The sequence below is a fragment of the Prinia subflava genome, chromosome Z (assembly GCF_021018805.1).
Source record: "Prinia subflava isolate CZ2003 ecotype Zambia chromosome Z, Cam_Psub_1.2, whole genome shotgun sequence".
Classification (NCBI taxonomy): domain Eukaryota; kingdom Metazoa; phylum Chordata; class Aves; order Passeriformes; family Cisticolidae; genus Prinia; species Prinia subflava.
Window position 1 is genome coordinate 33,670,509 of NC_086283.1, and position 18,690 is coordinate 33,689,198.

At 38.5% G+C, this 18,690-nt stretch overlaps 1 protein-coding gene across 4 annotated transcripts in view; it reads right to left on the bottom strand.

Annotated features, from left to right (window-relative positions):
- The window catches only part of TRPM3 (transient receptor potential cation channel subfamily M member 3), a 405,277-nt gene that overhangs the window by 89,549 nt on the left and 297,038 nt on the right, over nt 1-18,690 (bottom strand). For all 4 annotated transcript variants that reach the window (XM_063423113.1, XM_063423115.1, XM_063423111.1 and 1 more), the window contains 2 exons: nt 13,174-13,348; nt 642-765 (listed from right to left, as the gene is read on the bottom strand). In XM_063423113.1, coding sequence (XP_063279183.1) covers nt 642-765; nt 13,174-13,348 — 299 coding nt within the window. The remainder of the gene's footprint in view (nt 1-641; nt 766-13,173; nt 13,349-18,690) is intronic.

The window sequence follows — 18,690 nt, forward strand, 5'->3', positions numbered from 1 at the left end:
TCTGTCCAGTCAGTATGTGACAAAATAAAAGCCTCCAGAAATGAATTGCAAATTTTTACAATGTGCTTTTTCTTCAAAAATATTTCTTCAAAAGCAGCCTCATTGATCTCCAAGAAACTGTTGAAAGATCTTGTGCTCTTCAAGAGAATACAAGCATGTGCTCAAGGGATAGACTTGCCACTGCAGAACCTGAGCCTCAGAGACAAGCTGCTTTCCTTTCATGTCCCAAATCTTCACAGTAAGGTAATAGCCCTTGTGATACTTCTGCAATTCTACAGCATCTTTAAAATACAGTCCCAGGAACAGATACATTCTTATGTCTTCTTCTGCTCTGTAGTTGCATGAGGTAGAATTTTAGTCAAGATATGCCTGACTAATGGATGGCTCAGGATGACTGAAAAATAGTAATTCCATATCCTACTAGCTAGATTCTATGCTGGCAAAGGAAATGTAGAGGAATTTTCAAAAGTGAATAGATTTGTTGCATTAATCACTTTAAATGCAAAAATACAGAGTAAAGCAAATAAAAACACAGCATGATATCACTTTAGAGTCTGGATAACAGAGATAAGATTTGTGATACCTTGTGATAACAGGCACATAAAAGATTTGATCAAAACAATGCATTGAACTCAACATACCAGCTCCTTCTTCTTCATGCACTCCATAAGGATAATGAAGAGGTGCTGTGCCTGGGTTCGGGTGTATGTGAAAGTCTTCTGGATGGTAACTAGCAACTGGTCCCTCAAAGACTCGTTGATAAGTCTGAAATTCAAAAAGAAAAGATTAAATAAAAAAACAGACATGAGGAAGCATTGTAACTTCATTTCAACTGTTTTCAGGGACAAAAGTAAAAAAAATAAGAGTCAACAGATCATGAAAGTTGTTTTGGGCAGGTTTCAAGATCAGGATTTGCTGAAATCATAAGAGATAAAGTGGAAAACACTGTTTCAGGAAAACATGTTGATTGTGCTGAGGTCCCTCATCTACAAAGTTTTCATTAGTTCCCACATACTGCATGACAGAAAGTCATTCAAACTATCATCTCTGTGGGATTTCTCAACAAAAACAAGAACCACACTGACAGTCTGAATTAGAGGAAGACCGACACATTTATGTTAGCTGAAGACTCCTTTCTATCAGTGTGTTAGAAAAATTCAACTTGTAGTTAATTTTATGAAACTGGGAGCATTTATGTTGTCAATGATTTTGATTTTACTTTGAGTATGTCAACTCACCCTGCTCTTGCTACACAGGACCTCATAAGCAAGCAAACAAATTTCTCTGTTCCTCACTCCACTCAAAGAAAACATTTTGGTTTTGGGTATGTTGATCTTTTCAACAACAAATGGGAGCTCAAGAGTACCTATTTTATATTTCTCCTCAGTGCTAAGGTCAGTACTTGCAAAAAAAGGTCAACTGGAGAAATAAATAGCAATAGTACATGAAATATAAGTACTTGAACCATCTCTCTTCCTAACAAAATGCCTTTTCCTCAGGACTTTTCTGGGTGAAACATTTCTGTTCTCAATGTCATAATCACAAAATAGTGGGCTTTAATTTAGAACATGTATCTTTTGATGCTTCTACACTACAGCAGTTTTCTCACTTAAAAATTATAACTCAGTGTTTCAAATTAGCTAAGTTGGAATATTTTATGGGAGAAGTCATCCAGTGAAGTGAAAATCAGATAATCTTCATGTCTCATATTTTAGGCCAGAAGATAAAGAAAATATTTAGTCCTGCAGCAACTGCAGAGAAATATCAGAAGCAGCAAGTATCCAAAAGCCATTGTTAGTTTATGGCAGCTGCTTCAGGAGAACAATGACTGAATCCTTTATTTTTGCACATTATTGGCTAAAGTTGCCTGTACTTCTCTGCAGTGAGGAGGCACAAATGAGACTGCTAGATATTCATTACACCACTGAATTTCAAATATGATTTCAATATCTAGTCTTTACAACTGCAGCGAACATTGTTACAAGAGGCAACAAATTGGAATGGCAAAGAAGTGCATGGAAATATATAGAAGATCTGGCATACAGAATGCATATGTTCCCTACCATGTGAATTTGATTTTGGCTGTAAATATTTCTGTTAAATAGAACTTCATCTTCAAAAAGAAGCCTGGAAGGCATATGTTTATGTGTTTGGATTAAAATGAATTTACATGGGGTTTTAGACCATGCTGTGTTTAGACTGTTCTTTCTAGCCTTGGCTTCTGCTGTTGTCTTCTACTTTATCACAAACTCCCTCCCTGCCTCTGCTCTTCCTGTTTTCATCTAGGAGCAGTCTGGCCCTAGATGTGCTATTTCCTGGGATACTGGAGAGACAGCAACAATGCATCTACTGCTCATACATTAGGCAAGCACTCCTTCCCTGCACCATGACCTGCCTCCCTCACAAAAAGACAACATACGATGACTTAAAATTTCCAGCCCTCTTGATGGACAGCGCTGGAGCTGGCAGCAGAGGACTTATTGTGTGGGAGTTGTAAGAGAGATAACCTCACCTCCTGTACAGGAGCAAAGATGTTGCAAGCACACGGGGACATGAAACAAGATGTCAAGAATACAAGTAGAAATGTAGGACTCCGTGCTAAAAAGAACCAGCTTGGAAAGACTGATACCCAGTCAAGCACTAACATACTCTGGGTTGCAGATTAGTAGGTCATATATTATATAATTACTGATTTTAGGCTCCTGAAAAAAAGGTGTTGGAAATTTGGTTTAATCAAATTTAAACAAAATAGTGCTATCACTGTAAGTGGGTCAGAACTATGCAATTTCCCATCTTCAAATGAAGAAAGAAAAAAGAAGTTATTCCCAATGAACAAGTTTCCTAAAAACATCACCTGGAGAAGCTAAAGAGATTAATATAAATATCTAATTTCTCTTGGAAACTATATATGAAAGTGAAATATATGAAAGAGTATGAAATTTATACAAAAAGATACACGGACTTGAAAGATTCTCAATTTAAAAATTTCAGTAAACATTTCCAAAGTTTCTGGAATGGAAACTATCCCACTTTCTTATAATAATCTAAGTTTCCTTAAAAAAAAAGTGTAGCATCCAAATCTGAAATTTCATTTTAGAAATTGTCTCTCTTTCAGGCTAACACACAGAGAAAGCAACACAAAGCTGCATTGAGTGAAAACAGAATTGTCCTGAGCAGCCATCCCTTTTCCTTCTTGGTTTAAAGCTCTCAGAAACTGTGTAATAACATTAGTAGAAGCAGCATGTAAAGCAAACTTCATGTGAAAGATAAGGAATTTAAAAAACCCAAAAACTGAAGAAGTGCTTCCCTAACTACAGGGTAAAACTTCTGTTGAAGTACTGCTGCTCAGAAGCTTCTTGTAGTCATAATTTGATTTATGCAATTTTCTGCCCTCACTAAATGTTTTTCTTTATCGTCTCCTTGGTCTGCAAATGTACATAAAGCCTGTTCAATGTCTTTGTTAGATCAAAAACTTGAAGTGATTAATCAGAAACGTAAACAATAATACAAATCTTTCCAGTAAAGTAATGATAGCTTTGTGTGCACTGAAATCAGTTATATCAAGAATGTATCACTTTTATTCCTCAGGACTCTATAAATGTTAGAAGGTGTCAAACCAAAGTTCGCAATTGTGTAATCCAGCTGGGACAAACACAAACTTTTCCTGTTATTAAAGGAAATTACTAAATCTACGATGCAGACACCAAATCCAATTTGGATTAAACAAGTAGTGTGAGCAAAACAACTGAGACTTGCGGGTGGGATGATGATTTATCTCCTTTGCAAACATCACCACATTTCTTACACATACACACTTTAAATACGTGCTTTTTTAGAATCAAGGACTCCTAGTTTTAGATTCAGGGAGAAAGAGATGGTAGGTCTATACCTACTTTACCAGACTGAAACACTACAATTATGACTTCCATCAAAGTCAGCATAGATTGAATAGCGTCAGAAGGAGACTATTTTTATCATTTTTCTAGTAGGCTTCAGTTCTAAAAATATTTTACAACATGCCAATAAAATCCTTATTGGGGCATTTTGATGGCATAATTCTCTGAATTCCACTTACTTGACATGGAAAAAACACTGCTCCTGCCTAAACAAAATGCACTACAAAACAACCGTGCAATCTGTTCTTTTTTTTCCTTCCTCATGTAGTTTGAAACTGCTCTTTCATTCCCTAAATACATAAGACATGCCCATTATCCTACCAGTCCAGGTGTATTCAGCTTTTTTTCCCCATACGTTCTGGATTGCTGATGGAATTTAGGTACTTAATGTTAAAAATATGTCATCTAAAGTAGATCTATATACGTTTACATTTATTTTCAGAAAAAATATTTACTCATAATTGTTGCCTAAGAGTGTGTGGGTATGTTTTGTTTGCTTGTTTGTTTTCAGAAAATGCCAACCTTCATTTTGACACATCAAATTATCAGAACTGAACTGTATGGCTTTCCAGAAAAGTCAGGATCTTGAATTTTAAGAAGAAAACCCCTTGCATGGGCTCAAGGAGTTAGTCAATAGGACCCCCTGGGAAACTGCTCTCTAGGCAGGAGAATTACCCGGGGAAATTCCTCTCAAGGAGCAGAACAGAGCTGGCAGATCTCTAAGGACACTTTCCATAAAGCACAAGAAAGAGTCACCCCGGGTGAAAGAAGGGCAAAGAAGGCAAGAGACCACCACAGATGAGTGGAGACCTGCTGGTTAAACTGAAAAAAAAAAGGCAGAAAATCCACCATCAGTGAAAAAGGTATGGGTAACCTGGGCAGAGTTTCAGGACACAGCCCAGTTATGCAGGATGGGGCAAGGAAACTCAGGACAAAGAAGATGAATTTGGCAAGGGATACACAAAATAACAAGAGGGGCTTCTACAGGTATGTTAGTGAGAAAAGGAAGGTTGAAGAAAGCATTTACCCCATCTGGTAAGCAAGGCTTGCAAACTGGCAATAATGTACAAAGGAAAGGCTGAGGTACTTGACAGCTCACCAAGGCCAAGTGCAAAGGCCTGCACCTGGGTTGGGGAAACCTCCAGCAGCAACAGGTGGCTGAGGGATGACGAGATCAGAAATAGCCTCTGGAGAAGGACTGGGGGCCTAGTGTGTGAAAGGCTGGACAAGAGCCGACAGCCTGCACCCACAGCCCAGAAAAACAGTGGTGTCCTGGGCTGCATCCAAAGCAGCGTGGGCAGCAGGGCAAGGAAGAGGATTCTGCCCCTCTGCTCTGCCCTGGTGAGACCTCACCTACAGGGCTGCATCAGCTCTGGGGCCCCCAGCACAGGAAGGACAGCGAGCTGCTGAAGCAGGTCCAGAGGAAGCCACGTTGTTGATCAGAGGACTGGGACACCTCTCCAGTCCTCTTACTATGGGGAAAGGCTGAGAGAGTTGGGGATGTCCAGCCTGGAGAAAAGAAGACTCTGAGGAAACCTTACTAAAGCCTTTGAGCACTTGTAAGGTGCCTGCAAGAAAGGTGGGGACAGACTGTGTTGCAGTTGTTGGTTGTAATAGAACAAGGAACAATGCTTTTAAAACTAAAAAGTGTTGATTTAGATTAGATGTAAACAAACAGATGTTTACAATGTGGATGATAAACTGGTGAAAGAGGTTTTCCAGAGAGCTGGTAAGTGTCTCATCCCCGGCAACGTTTGGGGTCAGGTCAGAGGGGGCTCTGAACTACCTGATCTGCTTGAAGATGAATTTGCCCAGGGCAGGGGAGTCAGATTAGATGACCTCTAAAAATGCCTTCCAATCAAAACTATTCTATGATCCTATGATTAACTGCTTAGGATCAATCAGGTCAGGCCACTTAAAAAACCTGAACTAACAAAGTAAAAAAGGCAATAATTTGTTTCTGCCCAAGATATATTGGATGAATAAACAGTGAAGCAAAACTTTCTTCATTGCTTTGGCTGATGCAGAAGACAGATGACATTTTGGCCTACTCCCTCCTCAGAAAGAGTATTTTTTAAAGCTATGCCTAATATTTGAGGAGAGAAAAGACATTTCACTTAATCTTTCAAACTCATGGCATATGATTTTGTAGGGATCACTGGAGAAAGATCTGGCCTATAGTCCACTGCCTAATTTGTTTAGCTTTCTTTTTCTTCAAAGATTCTTAGTACTGGAATCATACAATGAACTAGAGAGCTACAAAGATTATGCTCTAGCCCACTTTCAAAATGTATCATAGATTTTTTTAAAATGTGTTGTTCTCAAAATGGTTTTAAATAATACACTTCAGTCAATGAATTACACATAATCTGTTTCTAACTTTTCATTTTTGAAGTTTTTTTTTTCCAGGATAAGGTAAATATATCCATAATATATCAGTGGGATATGAAAACTATTCCCCGTCTTTCCTTACAGGAGGCTTAGGGGATTTTTTGTTTTAATTATGATTTGCACTCTAGACAGTCACACCATATATAAGAAACATGACCAGAGGCTCTGCTCATTTGGGCAAATTTGTGGGACTGGCTGAATTTCTTACACGTTTTCAAATCCACACGTTTTGCATATCATATCTTATGAGAAAAGACAGCAAAGAAATGCAATTATTCCTTCATTGTATTGAAACAGGGGTGAGTTCCATGTGCTTTTATGAGGAATCAGCTTCACTGCAGACCTTCACTGGTAGTTGTTCACATAACTTTTTCTTGCCTACAGTTTATTGAATGGTTGTATCTTCACCAAAAGAGAGATGAATATATTGGCCCTCCCAAGGTCACCAAATTGACCTTCTTCTGTCCAGGTTTTGATTTGCAAAGCACTTTGCTGCAAGAGAAAAGTAATGACAAAAAAATATGTAATGTGAAAATAATTTTATAAATGAATTCAGATATGATTTGGATCCATAATTCCCTAGGATGTGGTAGATACCATGGCGTATACTGAAGAACCATATCATACATTATGATCCCTTTTGACCAAAGTGAAAAATTCCTCTATTTTGCCTATTAGCAAATAGGGATTTAAATAATATTTTTCAGATTTGAAGCCTAAAAATGATGCCACAGTTGATCCAGAGAAAGATCAGTCCAAAGGCAATTTTTAATGATTCTCATATGAATATGCTTATTTAAAGCACAGAGAATGATTGATATTTCCTTGTGAATATTAGGCAAGTAGTACATTTTTATGGCTTTATTTTTAAATTCAATTCTTAAGGGTCTCATGCTTTCAGGAGTAGAAATGGTAGAGTAGTTAATGACCTATAAATTCAGCTTGGAGATTGCATTCAAATACTGCAAGCAATTTCTCATTCTGTAAGGAAATATTTTTCCAAGAAGTGACATAGTTTCAAACTAGTGTTTCATTTCTCTGATTTTAAATTCAGTATTTAGTAAAGAAAAAAGAATATTTCTGAGAATTTAAGGCTTCAAAATATTAATTCAAAGTTGCATTTTGCATTTGTTTTACTTTCAGCTTTTGCTTTTATGCAAGTAAATGAAATGAAAAGGCACCCATCCTCGATTACACAATCCAAAACACTCCAGCTGTATGTGGAGGAGAGTTACTACCAATGAAGATATTTACTTAGTCCCTTTAGTAGGGACTGAATTTACATGTTTATGATTATCTTATGTTCTCGCCCCTCGATGCTGTTCATCATATTTTCAAATAAAAGAAAAAATAAGTGCTCCAGAGCCTGGAAAACCTGATCTGGAGAATCAAGATTAACAGTGAAAAGCAGCCAGTAATTCTTCCCATTTACTACACGAGGAAGGTTGCATTTAAGATGCCTTCTTATTTAAGTTATACTGTGGACATAGCTTGTTTGTCATTAAAATGTAAAACATACCAGGAATTCACTCAGCTCTACTAAATTACTTCTGAGAATTTCATTTACTTGTACTGAAATGTAGCCATCTATTGCATCCTTAAAACTCTACTCCGGACTTTTCCAGACCAAGGCCAAATTTAGTCTCTGATATTAAAGTCCTAATGAACTCAAACCCCTTCCCCATGTTAGTTCTGCATCTCTGACACTTGTAAAGCTAAAACCTCAGGTCAGTGAACAACTACACACGTCTTACCTCCCCCTGAAACTTAAATGAGAGAGATGAGACAATGAGACCTCAAAACTGATTTTCCCCCAAAGACAGCTTTTCTTCAGGATGTGCTTCAGCATTCCTTCTGCTGTGCTCACGGTGCCTCGCGGGATGGCAGTCAGCTCCTCCTGCAAGGCAGTGAGGGCACAGTCCTGGGTTGTGCTGGCAGCCTCCTCTACTGAGGTTGCACTCGCAGTGAAGATGCCTACCCAAAGGCTGTCCTACGGAAGGAAAATGTCTGCCTTGTCATGAGGAAAGCCTACAGTTAGGCCTTCAAAAGGCAGACTGAAGCTTGTCTCCTGCCTTTTCAAAGATGCATGGGAATTGGCATTGTGAAGGGGTACCGCACCTTCATTAATACAAGAAATCATTCATTTTTCTGCTATGTGGGATGTTCTAGGAAGAATAATTAACAAGGAGGGAAGACTGACATAACATAGTTCTTTGAAACCCAATAAAAAAGGGTTTCATTTGTCAGAATATCATTGCCTATTTGTCAGATAGGCAACTGTTCAACACACTAAATGATTCTTTAAATGGATGGATTGGCACGAAACTGGTCAAAACTCAAGCAGAGAGATTTATTTGTTCTCCTTCATCTGCAGACATAGTTGCTCTCCCCACGGAAACAAACTTTCAAATTGACTTAAAAGCTCACATAACACAGCAGTGCTTAGTAGACATGTGCACACATTCTTATGTATAGAAAGTTAATCCTTGTTGGGCTGCTGTGAGTTAGAATTTAAGATTGTGCAAAACCAGCATAATAATACAAACATGCTAGTGAGTTTGTTTCTGCCATTAATGATGTAAGTGTTGAATTATTAAAATCAGATACCCAGTCCATAGCAGCTGCAGGATATGCTGTGTCTCAGAGAAGACCTTGCATCTGAGAGGCAGCCAGAATTAAAATAGGTTTTTGACTTCATAGTCTGACTACACAGTGGACTGCAGAATGAAACTCTGCATGTAGTTTAGATGTATTACCTTGATTTAGAGTTTAATAAACACAGTTTTGTATAACTTACTTAGATTCTATCCAAAAGAAAAAGCTACTAGCTGAATTCAGTTAACATGGCAATTATTTGATATTCTCTATTCTCCTCATAATGCTAAGCCCTATTCAAACATAGGTTAGAGAGGGGGGAAAAGGATCTAATTTGTAGCTGAAGTCTAATGTATTTGGACAAAATATCTTTATGAATATATTGGTATTGTTTTACTTCTGATATTATTAAAAATATTAATGCATGCCAGACTGATGTTTTCTGAACTAGGATGAACATACATAAATTTCCACTAGTTAGTTTAGGAAATTTCATAGTTTGTGCATTTTATTTAGTGCAAAGTGAAGAGAATTTTGTGGGTTGATAGTGTTGCAGGACCCCTATAATAAGAAGACCCATAGTAAGACAGAATAATACCTTTCACAACGCCAGACATGAGAGTCTCAGGTAAGAAACTGCTGGTTCTGCCTCTGTTGATACTGTAATTTGCCTTTTCTACAGGCAGGAGTTTGTGATGATGAAAAAGAACAACAGCATCATAAAATCACAGAATCATAGAATGGTCTGGGTTGGAAGGGATCATCCAATTTCAATGTTCCTGCCATGGGCAGGGACACATTTCACTGAGAGTTGCTCAGAGATTCAGCCAATATGGCCAGGAACAATTCCAGGGATAGAACATCCACAGCTTCCCTGGGCAGCCTGTGCCAGTGCCTCAGCACACTCACAATAAAGAATATCTTACTTATGTCCAGTCTAAAGCTACACTCTCTAAGTTTAAAATCATTGCACCTTGTCCTGTCACAGTAGAAAGTTTTTCATACAAGCCCGATTTATATACATAAATAAATTAATTAATTTTCCTCCTGTATTTTCTATTTTATGATGACATCAGAACACAGAAAAGGTAAATGTACTTAGCAAATAAATGGATAAAGTATATTTGAGTAAGATTATGTGAAGTGTCACTGAAACAGAGAAATAACTTCTCAAAGACTCAGTGAAACCCGGCACATCCATATGTATCACAGATGCAGCGCTGGACTAAGCATGAACCTGAATGGATTTAAGTATTTGTGGAAAACTATCTTTTTCCCAGTAGGAGTTTTAGGTTGAGTGAGTTCCTGATTACATTTATTTCTAAAACACATAATATTGCTTGGTCTAGAGCTCAATGTTTATATATGACTTGGGTTGAAAAATGTAACCAAAAATGTGTATTCTATTTTCATCTGTTGAAACCGGTTGGGAGATGCTGTTTTTTATCTCTTGTAACTCTAGGGGAGGAAGAGGGTGGATGCCTTCTGTTAATGGGACACCTGATAACACCAGATAAGGCAGTGCCTCCGTATCTCCTCCTCCACCCATTGTCCTCCGAGGGATATCACCTGTGAATGGGCCACTTAAGGCCTCTCACATGACTGATAACATCACCTCATTCCATTGTGAGATGTTCCACTCAGTGGGAGGAGCCAAAGCCTTTCCACCAGCATAAAACCTGCAATCCCAAGCACTAATTCAGCTGGTTTTCTACTGAATTCTCCGAGGAGGACTGGACCCATCTTGCCAGCACTGGACCCTTTGTTCTACAGGATCATCTCTGCTTCACAGAACATCGGTTACTCTGGAAAGACTTATTTGTACTGCTTCCAACACCCTGACAACAGGGTGTCAGGTTGTATCTCTGACTCTGTCAGGGTTTTCTAGGACTTTTGTTTGTTTACTTGTTTGGTTTTTTTTACTACTGCATTTGTGGGGTTTTTTTAATATATTCCTAGTAAACAACTGTTATTCCTATTCCCATATTTTTGCCTGAAAGCTCTCAATTGCAAAAAATTGTAATAATTTGGAGGGAGGGGTTTTTATTCTCCATTCCAAGGGAAACCCCAGTTTTCCCTGACAGATACCTGTCTTTCCAAACCAAGACAATAGATTTTTATTTTATTATTTGCTTACTCTGTGTGTGAATACATGTACCCCCACACATTCTAACACATAGAAAAATGAGTCCCAGGGAATCCTGACCATAAGATTACTGCAGCTACTTTGACAAAAAGCATGAAGCAACTCTTAGCTATAAGAATCTGTGGGATTTTTGGTTCCACTTTTATGTTTTGTTCTAAAATTGTTAAATCTCCTCCCTATTTGTTATTTTCTACTCTGGGCATAAGACTGAGTTCTGCTTTGGGAGCTTCTGAGAGGACAAAGTCCTTGATCATTGCCAAACACCTGGAAACCCTCTGAGGGTGCTTGTGGTGTCAGATAAGGGACAAGTTAGGGCAGCCACAAGGCTGTGGACCAAGAAACCTTCAGTATTTGTGGATGGACATGCTGCTACTCTTGATCTAGGATGCCTGTAACCTTATTTGCAACTGATCCCTTATGAGGCAGGGCCAAGTCTTTGTTAACTGGTGCCTGGTAAAGGTCTGTCCAAGAACCAGACCTTGGAGGAGCTGCACCATAAAGCATAGGATTATGTACTTAGTGAAAACAACGGTGTTGTTGGAAATAACCCGACAAGATGAGCACTATCCTTAGTCTTTCCCAGATTACTGCAGTTTTGTGGTAAATTCCACAAAAACACTAGTGGATGAGTCAGATACGTGTGCACAGGCCCTTATCCTTATAAAGAATTTTAACAAGTGAATTTTAACAGTGTCCATACTGAAGGGACAACACAGTAGAGCAAAATCAATCCTAGAAGATCCTGAAGTGCATTGAGAAGATCTTCCAGACTCGAGTAACAGAGCAGACAATGAAGAGAGAAGTTGTGCTGGACCTCATACCAGCTGCTCTCTATTGGGATATGAAAGTCAAGGCAACCTTGGCTGCAGTCACCATGAGCTGCTGGAGTTCTTGATTCTGAGAGGAGGGAGAGGGCAAAAAACAAGTCCCAAGATCTTGGCCTTGAGACGAAAAGACTTTGTCCTCTTTGGGAACTCCTCTAGCCTCTAGTAAGGCTAGAGGAAAGAGTGGTGTAAGAAAGCTCGTTAATATTCTGGAATTGCCTCCTCCAAGATCAGTGAATGGGGCAGGGGACCTGGTAACACAGGAAATGGAAAAAGCTCAAGTACGGGGTGTCTTCCTCAGTCTCAGTCCCCAGACATTGGGAGGAAAGTCTGGAGGAAGGAAGTGGAAGATGATAATGTCACCAGTTCATGGATCCTGACAGTGTGCATTCACAAATGCTGGGGGAGATGACTGATGTCATGGCAAAATCATAATCTTAGAACTATCAGGACAACTGGAAGAATTGTCTGTGGACTGGAGAAAAGCAATGGTCACTCCTGTTTTACAGCAGAGCAAGAAGGAGGATCCAGGGAACTACAGGCTCATCAGCCTCCCCTTGACCTGTGGGCTGTAATGGACCATTTATTCCAGTCACATGAAGGAGATGAAGATGATCAGGGTAGCCACCCTTGACAATCTGATAACCTTCTTTGAAAAAATGACAAGATTGGTACATGAAGGGCAAGGAGTGGATATTCCCCATGTAGATCTCTCTAAGGCCTTTGACCCTGTCTTCCATAAGACCCTCATAGACAAGCTGATGAAGTATGGGATGGAGGAGGAGACAGTGAGGTGAATTGAAACTGAATGAAAGGGTGGGACCAGAGGTTTGTGATCAGTTGAAGGTCAACAACTTGTGGCATGTTTCAAAGTCCAGTCCTGGATTCAATCCTGCTTGATATCATCATTGATGATCTGGAAGATGGGACTGTGTAGGCTCAGCAGGTAACACTTCCTCTCTTCTTACCACTTTTGAAGACTCTTCTGGAGTCATGTGCCTGAATGTGCCTTTCCCAGTACAAGAGAGAGTGCACGTACTGGAGAGTGCCCAGCAAAGGGCCACTAAGATGATGAAGGGACTGGATCACCTCATTTATGAGCAAAGGCTGAGAGAGCTGGGACTCTCCAGAGACTCAGAGATGAGTCTTGTTTTAAGGATTTTTTTGTTTTGTTCTGAATACCTTCAATATTTCACCCATATCAACAATGGAAACAACCATGGTACATGTTGCTTTTGTACAGCATTATTAATATTTCCTGACTTTGTCACTGAATTGAATCTGTGGATAGAGAAAGAACATACGCTCTGAAATGACTTACCCTCCTTCTTCAGAGTATTTGTGGCCAAAGGCAAGGATGTCAGATGCTCGGCCACTGCCATCGCATATCACAACAGGAACAGGAGGAGTGTCTCGCAGGTACTCCAGAACAATAGAGATGACATTGGGACCTCCTTCCACAATAAGGGCCACCACTGGAACCCCTTGGCCAATTCCTGGAGCAAAAGAAAGAAAGAAACAAACCAAACCAAATGAAAACACACAGAACAAAACAGCCAACCAACCAAATAAAAAACCACAAACATACACAAAACAAATAAATAAGTGCAATGATAAAGAAACACCCCCCCCCCACAAAGCCAGCAAGCCAAATAAAGCATAACAGAAGATAGAAGAAAAAATATCGGACTGAAATAACTGGATTATGACTGTACAGTGTTATGCTAGAGAAAATGCATTCAGTATATCAGGTATTTTAAGGACAGATGGAACAAGTGTAGCCATCTTATCAGTTCTACTGCATAAACCAGTATTTTCTAGAATTATCTTGTGTTTCAAATACAATGGTTATGTTTAAATAACCTTTTTTTTTAAAAAAGATGAAATATTGTTTTGAAATCTTAAAAAAGGTACTGCATTTCCTCCTCACATGTTCATAATCAAGACTGGAATCTTGCTTGCAGTTTAGCTTTTGCATGATGTCAGCTTCCCATTATTGAGTCTTCCAATAGTTTTGCTTGCTGTTTCCAAATTACCTCTATGATATTTTTCCTGGTGGAAAATCCTGTATGGGCTCCACTTTGAGGTTGCAGCTGGGCAGCCTTTCAACCTTCTCTTCAATAAACTAAACACATTCTCTTGCAAGTCAGTGCTATACTAGTTTTTCTATTCTTGTCAGCCTCACAGTTTTTCTCTGGATTCTCACCAACTTTGCAGTATATTCCTTGATTTGCAGACCCCATATCAGGGACATTGCTCCAAAGAGAGCTGAACTAGTGCTTAACCAAAGGAGAAGCATCTTCATTTCATGCACCCTTGGTGTAATTACATGGGAGCCCTCTGCAAAAGTTGTAACACAGACTGCCAGGAAAGTTATGTGGATTTAGAGAAAGGCAACCTGATGCCAGGCTGGTGTTAACATTGCTGAAAAAGCTTTTATGGTAATCACTTCTTGACCAGTTGAGACTGGGGACATTCAAAAGGACTCAGGCAATAGAAGAAGTTGAACATTTTCTATTAGCATTTTTTTCCTGACAGGAGCTTTTCTTCCTTTTCAAGTAGCTTTTTCCTAGAAAACCTATATGCATTCTGCACAAAAGTCTGACCTTTTACTGGAAAACAAAAATTAGTGTCCTTCACTATTAATAACTGGATTGGAAAAAGTTGGAAAAATACCCCATGTAACAACTGTTAATATGTCTGATGAAGTTTTCACTCAGAGACAGTTCAATTCTCAGAAGCAAAGGTAAGCCTGTAAGCCTGAAACATTAAATCTGGTTATGGTCTATATTTCTTAAAAGTAGAACCACTTCTAGCTTTCAAGAAAGTTCTCTTGACTAAAGGTGTCTGAACCCTAATGTTATGAACTTCCACAGATCTATGACAATTAATTTCTGATCAGTAATGAAAGAAATGAAAGAAAGCCAGTAGACAAGGTGAAATAACAGAAAGTCATGCCTGCTTGAGTACCTCGGAATTTCAAAAAATGGGTAAATGGGAATTACCACATCCTCAGGCTTCTATGATATTCCCAATAATTTTTAAATTAGTTTTGACATTATACTCATTTCAGAATAAAAACTTAGCTAATTATACTGAGAGGTCTGCAGCTCAATAACTCTCAGCAAAATGCAGAGTAGATTTGAATTAAACTTTTTGATACCTTGATACTAAAAATTCCTGGATGCTTCCCTACTGCTAAATATTAGATATTTGGAAATGAATGCAGAGGGTCTGCAGAAAAAATTCAGTGTGTCTGAAGACACTGACTATACTAACACTGCATTTATAGCTATGTTGATATGAAATTGAGAACTGACTGTGCTTTGCCTTAATGTAACACGGGACTGTTTGGAGAATGTTGTCATTTGATGTCATCAAGAACTTCTGACTTTGAGATAAAGGTAGTTGATAGACCTCTCTTTAACTGCTAATAAAAATCAGTTGCCTTCTAAATCTCCTCAGAAATAAAAGAATGAGAAATTCTTTGTAAGAGTTCTAGTTCAGCTTGTGCATGATAGTTTGCAAAGAAGGGGCTGGCAGTGCTTGATACATCCACAGGGAGCCTTTGGTTTCACATGCTTCATTTGGAAGATTAACGCCAGGGTGTGAGGTGAGATACTAAATGCAGAGGTAATACATTCCTTACCATGTCAAGGACATAATTACAGAAAGGGTTTCGTGCTCAAGTTGAGCTTGTCAGAAAGGAGGCAGTGCCAACAGGAAACCTTGCTGACATAAAACTGGACTACAGTACTGGAACAACCATCTCCTAGCACATCCAGAAGGTGGGAACTTTATGCCAAGCACTATAATGGACAATCCAATAAATCAACAAGGAAAAAGTTTTCCTTTCATGTGTTTTTGTGGAATTTACCAAAAATTCCACAAATTTTTGGTAAAAAAAAAAAAATTCACAAATTTTTGGTCTGGGAAAAAAAAAACTAAGAATAGCACTCATCTTGATAGGCTATCTTCACCAAGATGCTGAAGTACTGTAAGTACTCTAAAAGTATACAGCCTTAAAAATTCTGTGTTTCACATTTTTAACTGGCAAGAGAGCAGCATTAATGCACTACACTGAAATGCTGCCCAGTCTGAAACCACAGAGAACCCTCTTTGCCACAGGGCAATGCATTATTATCAGGAAAGACATCACTTGGTGTTGTCTTCCAAACACAGAAGAAAGCACAATTCATTTTTACTTCTCTGAATACTTTTTTCTGTTTCCTAGAAGATACTAAATGACATCTTAATTAGCTTTTTATTTAATATCCTTTGTAGAGAAAGATTTTAAGTTCGGGTGAATGATTTTTCAGTATTTGAAAAGTTATGGACATCTGATAATTACATGGAGGATTTATTTTTTAAATTTACTTAGTTCACTTTTTAAAGCATTTCTAGGATGAACTTTGGTTTCAAAAAATCTTTTGCCCTTCTTTTGGAAAATAGAGGAAACTTCTTGTCTAGCAGTATATTTGCAGACTTAAATGGCTGTGAATGCTGACTAATGTGTTATCACTGTGCTGTTTATGACTTAGTTAACTAATAGTTCAAGACGATAAATATCTGATTGAAAAATCAGTAGTCTTCCCTCTTAAGAGTGGTCTCTGTATTTTCATTCTGTGTTATTAAAAACAATTTGTTAGACAGGAGATTTTTTTCCCCTCTTATTTTCAAAAGAAATATTAAGTTTGTATCCAATAGGAGGTATGTGTGAGACATCTCATACTGGCATATTACTATTTAATAAGCTCTATTTAATATTTCTGCTATAAATCCAAAAATACAGGTAGCCTCTCATGACTTCATTAATAGAATACAGAAAAATAAGTCATTATTTTCACTCAGTACAATGATCCATGCAAAAAGAAGAAAGTACCAAAGATCTGACTCTCATCACTATACTGATTTTTAAAACATTAACTTGTATTTTGAGTATTTCAGTAAGTATGGATTTCTGCAGGGTCAATTAGACTGCTTAGTGTTTCACAGTATCAGGTATTGGGGATACTGCTGGTGAAATTAGACTGCGATATTGTGCCAAAGATTTATGTAGTCAACTTTAGGCCTCATTACTGTGTTATTGCCTTTGTGGTCAGCAGCACAGCTGTGAGACTTTCTGATAAATGTGATTCCAGGAATGTACGTACAGATCAGAACATTTTTCCCAATGTGCACCAAATAGTACTTGTAGGCCTTCCTGTCAATATACAAGAAACCCCATCATTTTCCCCTTGACACAGGGATATTTTAATGTAAATTAAAATAATAATAAACTAGAAGAAATGAATGGATTTGGAAATGGAAGGAAGGAAAAGCTGCATAATGTTTGTGTTGTGTGAAAAAGGACTAAAAAATATCTACCATGCTTTTCAGAAGCCCTATTTTGTTTTCCCAGTTCTTCGAAAAACGTTAATATTTTATTCTGTGAGTATATTTATAGATAATGTATAACTGTCTTATAAATTATTACTAATTCTTTTAGTGAAGAGCTAAGCATGAGTTACCCACATTTTTATAGACAAACAAGTGAATAAAGTGCCTCATTTACTACAAAATGAATTTACTACTCATGTTTTTAAACATGGTTTTAAGAGTAACTGAGACATATCACTACATTTTAAGTTCTGTATATTCAGCCCTGAGTTCAGTCAAATAAAACAGAGGTTCTAATTGACTAATCTGACATAAATGTGTCTAATTTCAGTATCGTAACACTTGGTGTTCGTAGGCACATTTGAGTTGATTTCCTGCTGGCCACCTTTGCTCCTTAATCGGGTCAGACATTTTGGGGTGAGTTGTCCTATGTTCATCTCCTTTTCCCACCTGGAAATTTTGACTGGAGAGTTTGGTAATTATTCAGATTTGTTTGGGGTGTTGGGGCCTGTGTCCATCCTGCTGGAGGAGTTACTGCAGAGCAGCTAGCACAGGAGTGGCGTACACCTGGACACGTAAGACCTCATGCACATAAGACAGAGTAACTGTGGACATACTGAGAGAGCCCAAACTGTCCCAGAGGAGGGGCAGAATAAGCGTGCCCAAACCTTCACGGGATGCATGAGCACTCAACCTGACAGCTCAGTGCCTTTTCCTACAAGGCGCACACTGCTCATCTGTGCAGTGTGACTGCAAACAGGACTCTCAGTTTTCCTAGAAAACCTGAGCCTACCCTAGGCATGTACAGGGATATGTGAGGCATCACTGAGCTGGAAGGGCTTGTCAGATGTTCAGGAAAGCAGTTCTATTTGCATGATCAAGGGGCCTCTACAGTTTTGAACAGGCCTGCCCTCTAGGTCCACAGATTGCTAAATCTTCCTGGATGCAGATGCACTGCAGATGGTGGGATACATAAACTAGTAGGTTTCTCCCCTGGTCATCATACCCCAGGTTTGCACGTGCCTATCTCAGATAATGAGACAATAGACTCTTAGCAGTAGAAAATTCCTTATGACAGGTTTTAGATTTGTTTCACATCATGACCTTGTGTACGTTCTGCAAAAGGTCTGCTGTTTGTGGGCAAGAGTTACCCTTCTAACTGTAAAATTCTCCTAGGATGATGACTTCTGTTAGTGGTAAACTCAATGCTCTCTTACTGACTGACAAACAAACAAATCCAAAAATACAAATCAACAAATATATCCATGTTAGAGCTCCTACAAGTGTTTGCCAGTGCACAGTGCATGGAAAGGCATGTAGATAGACCATTTTGCACAAATGCTCCATAGTGTAAAAAACCCTTTAATTGTATCACACAGATGACAGGTCCCCAGGTTATTAATTCAACAGATGAGGTTATTCTCATCTCTCAGGGCTTTTTAGTGCAAGGATTGTTAAT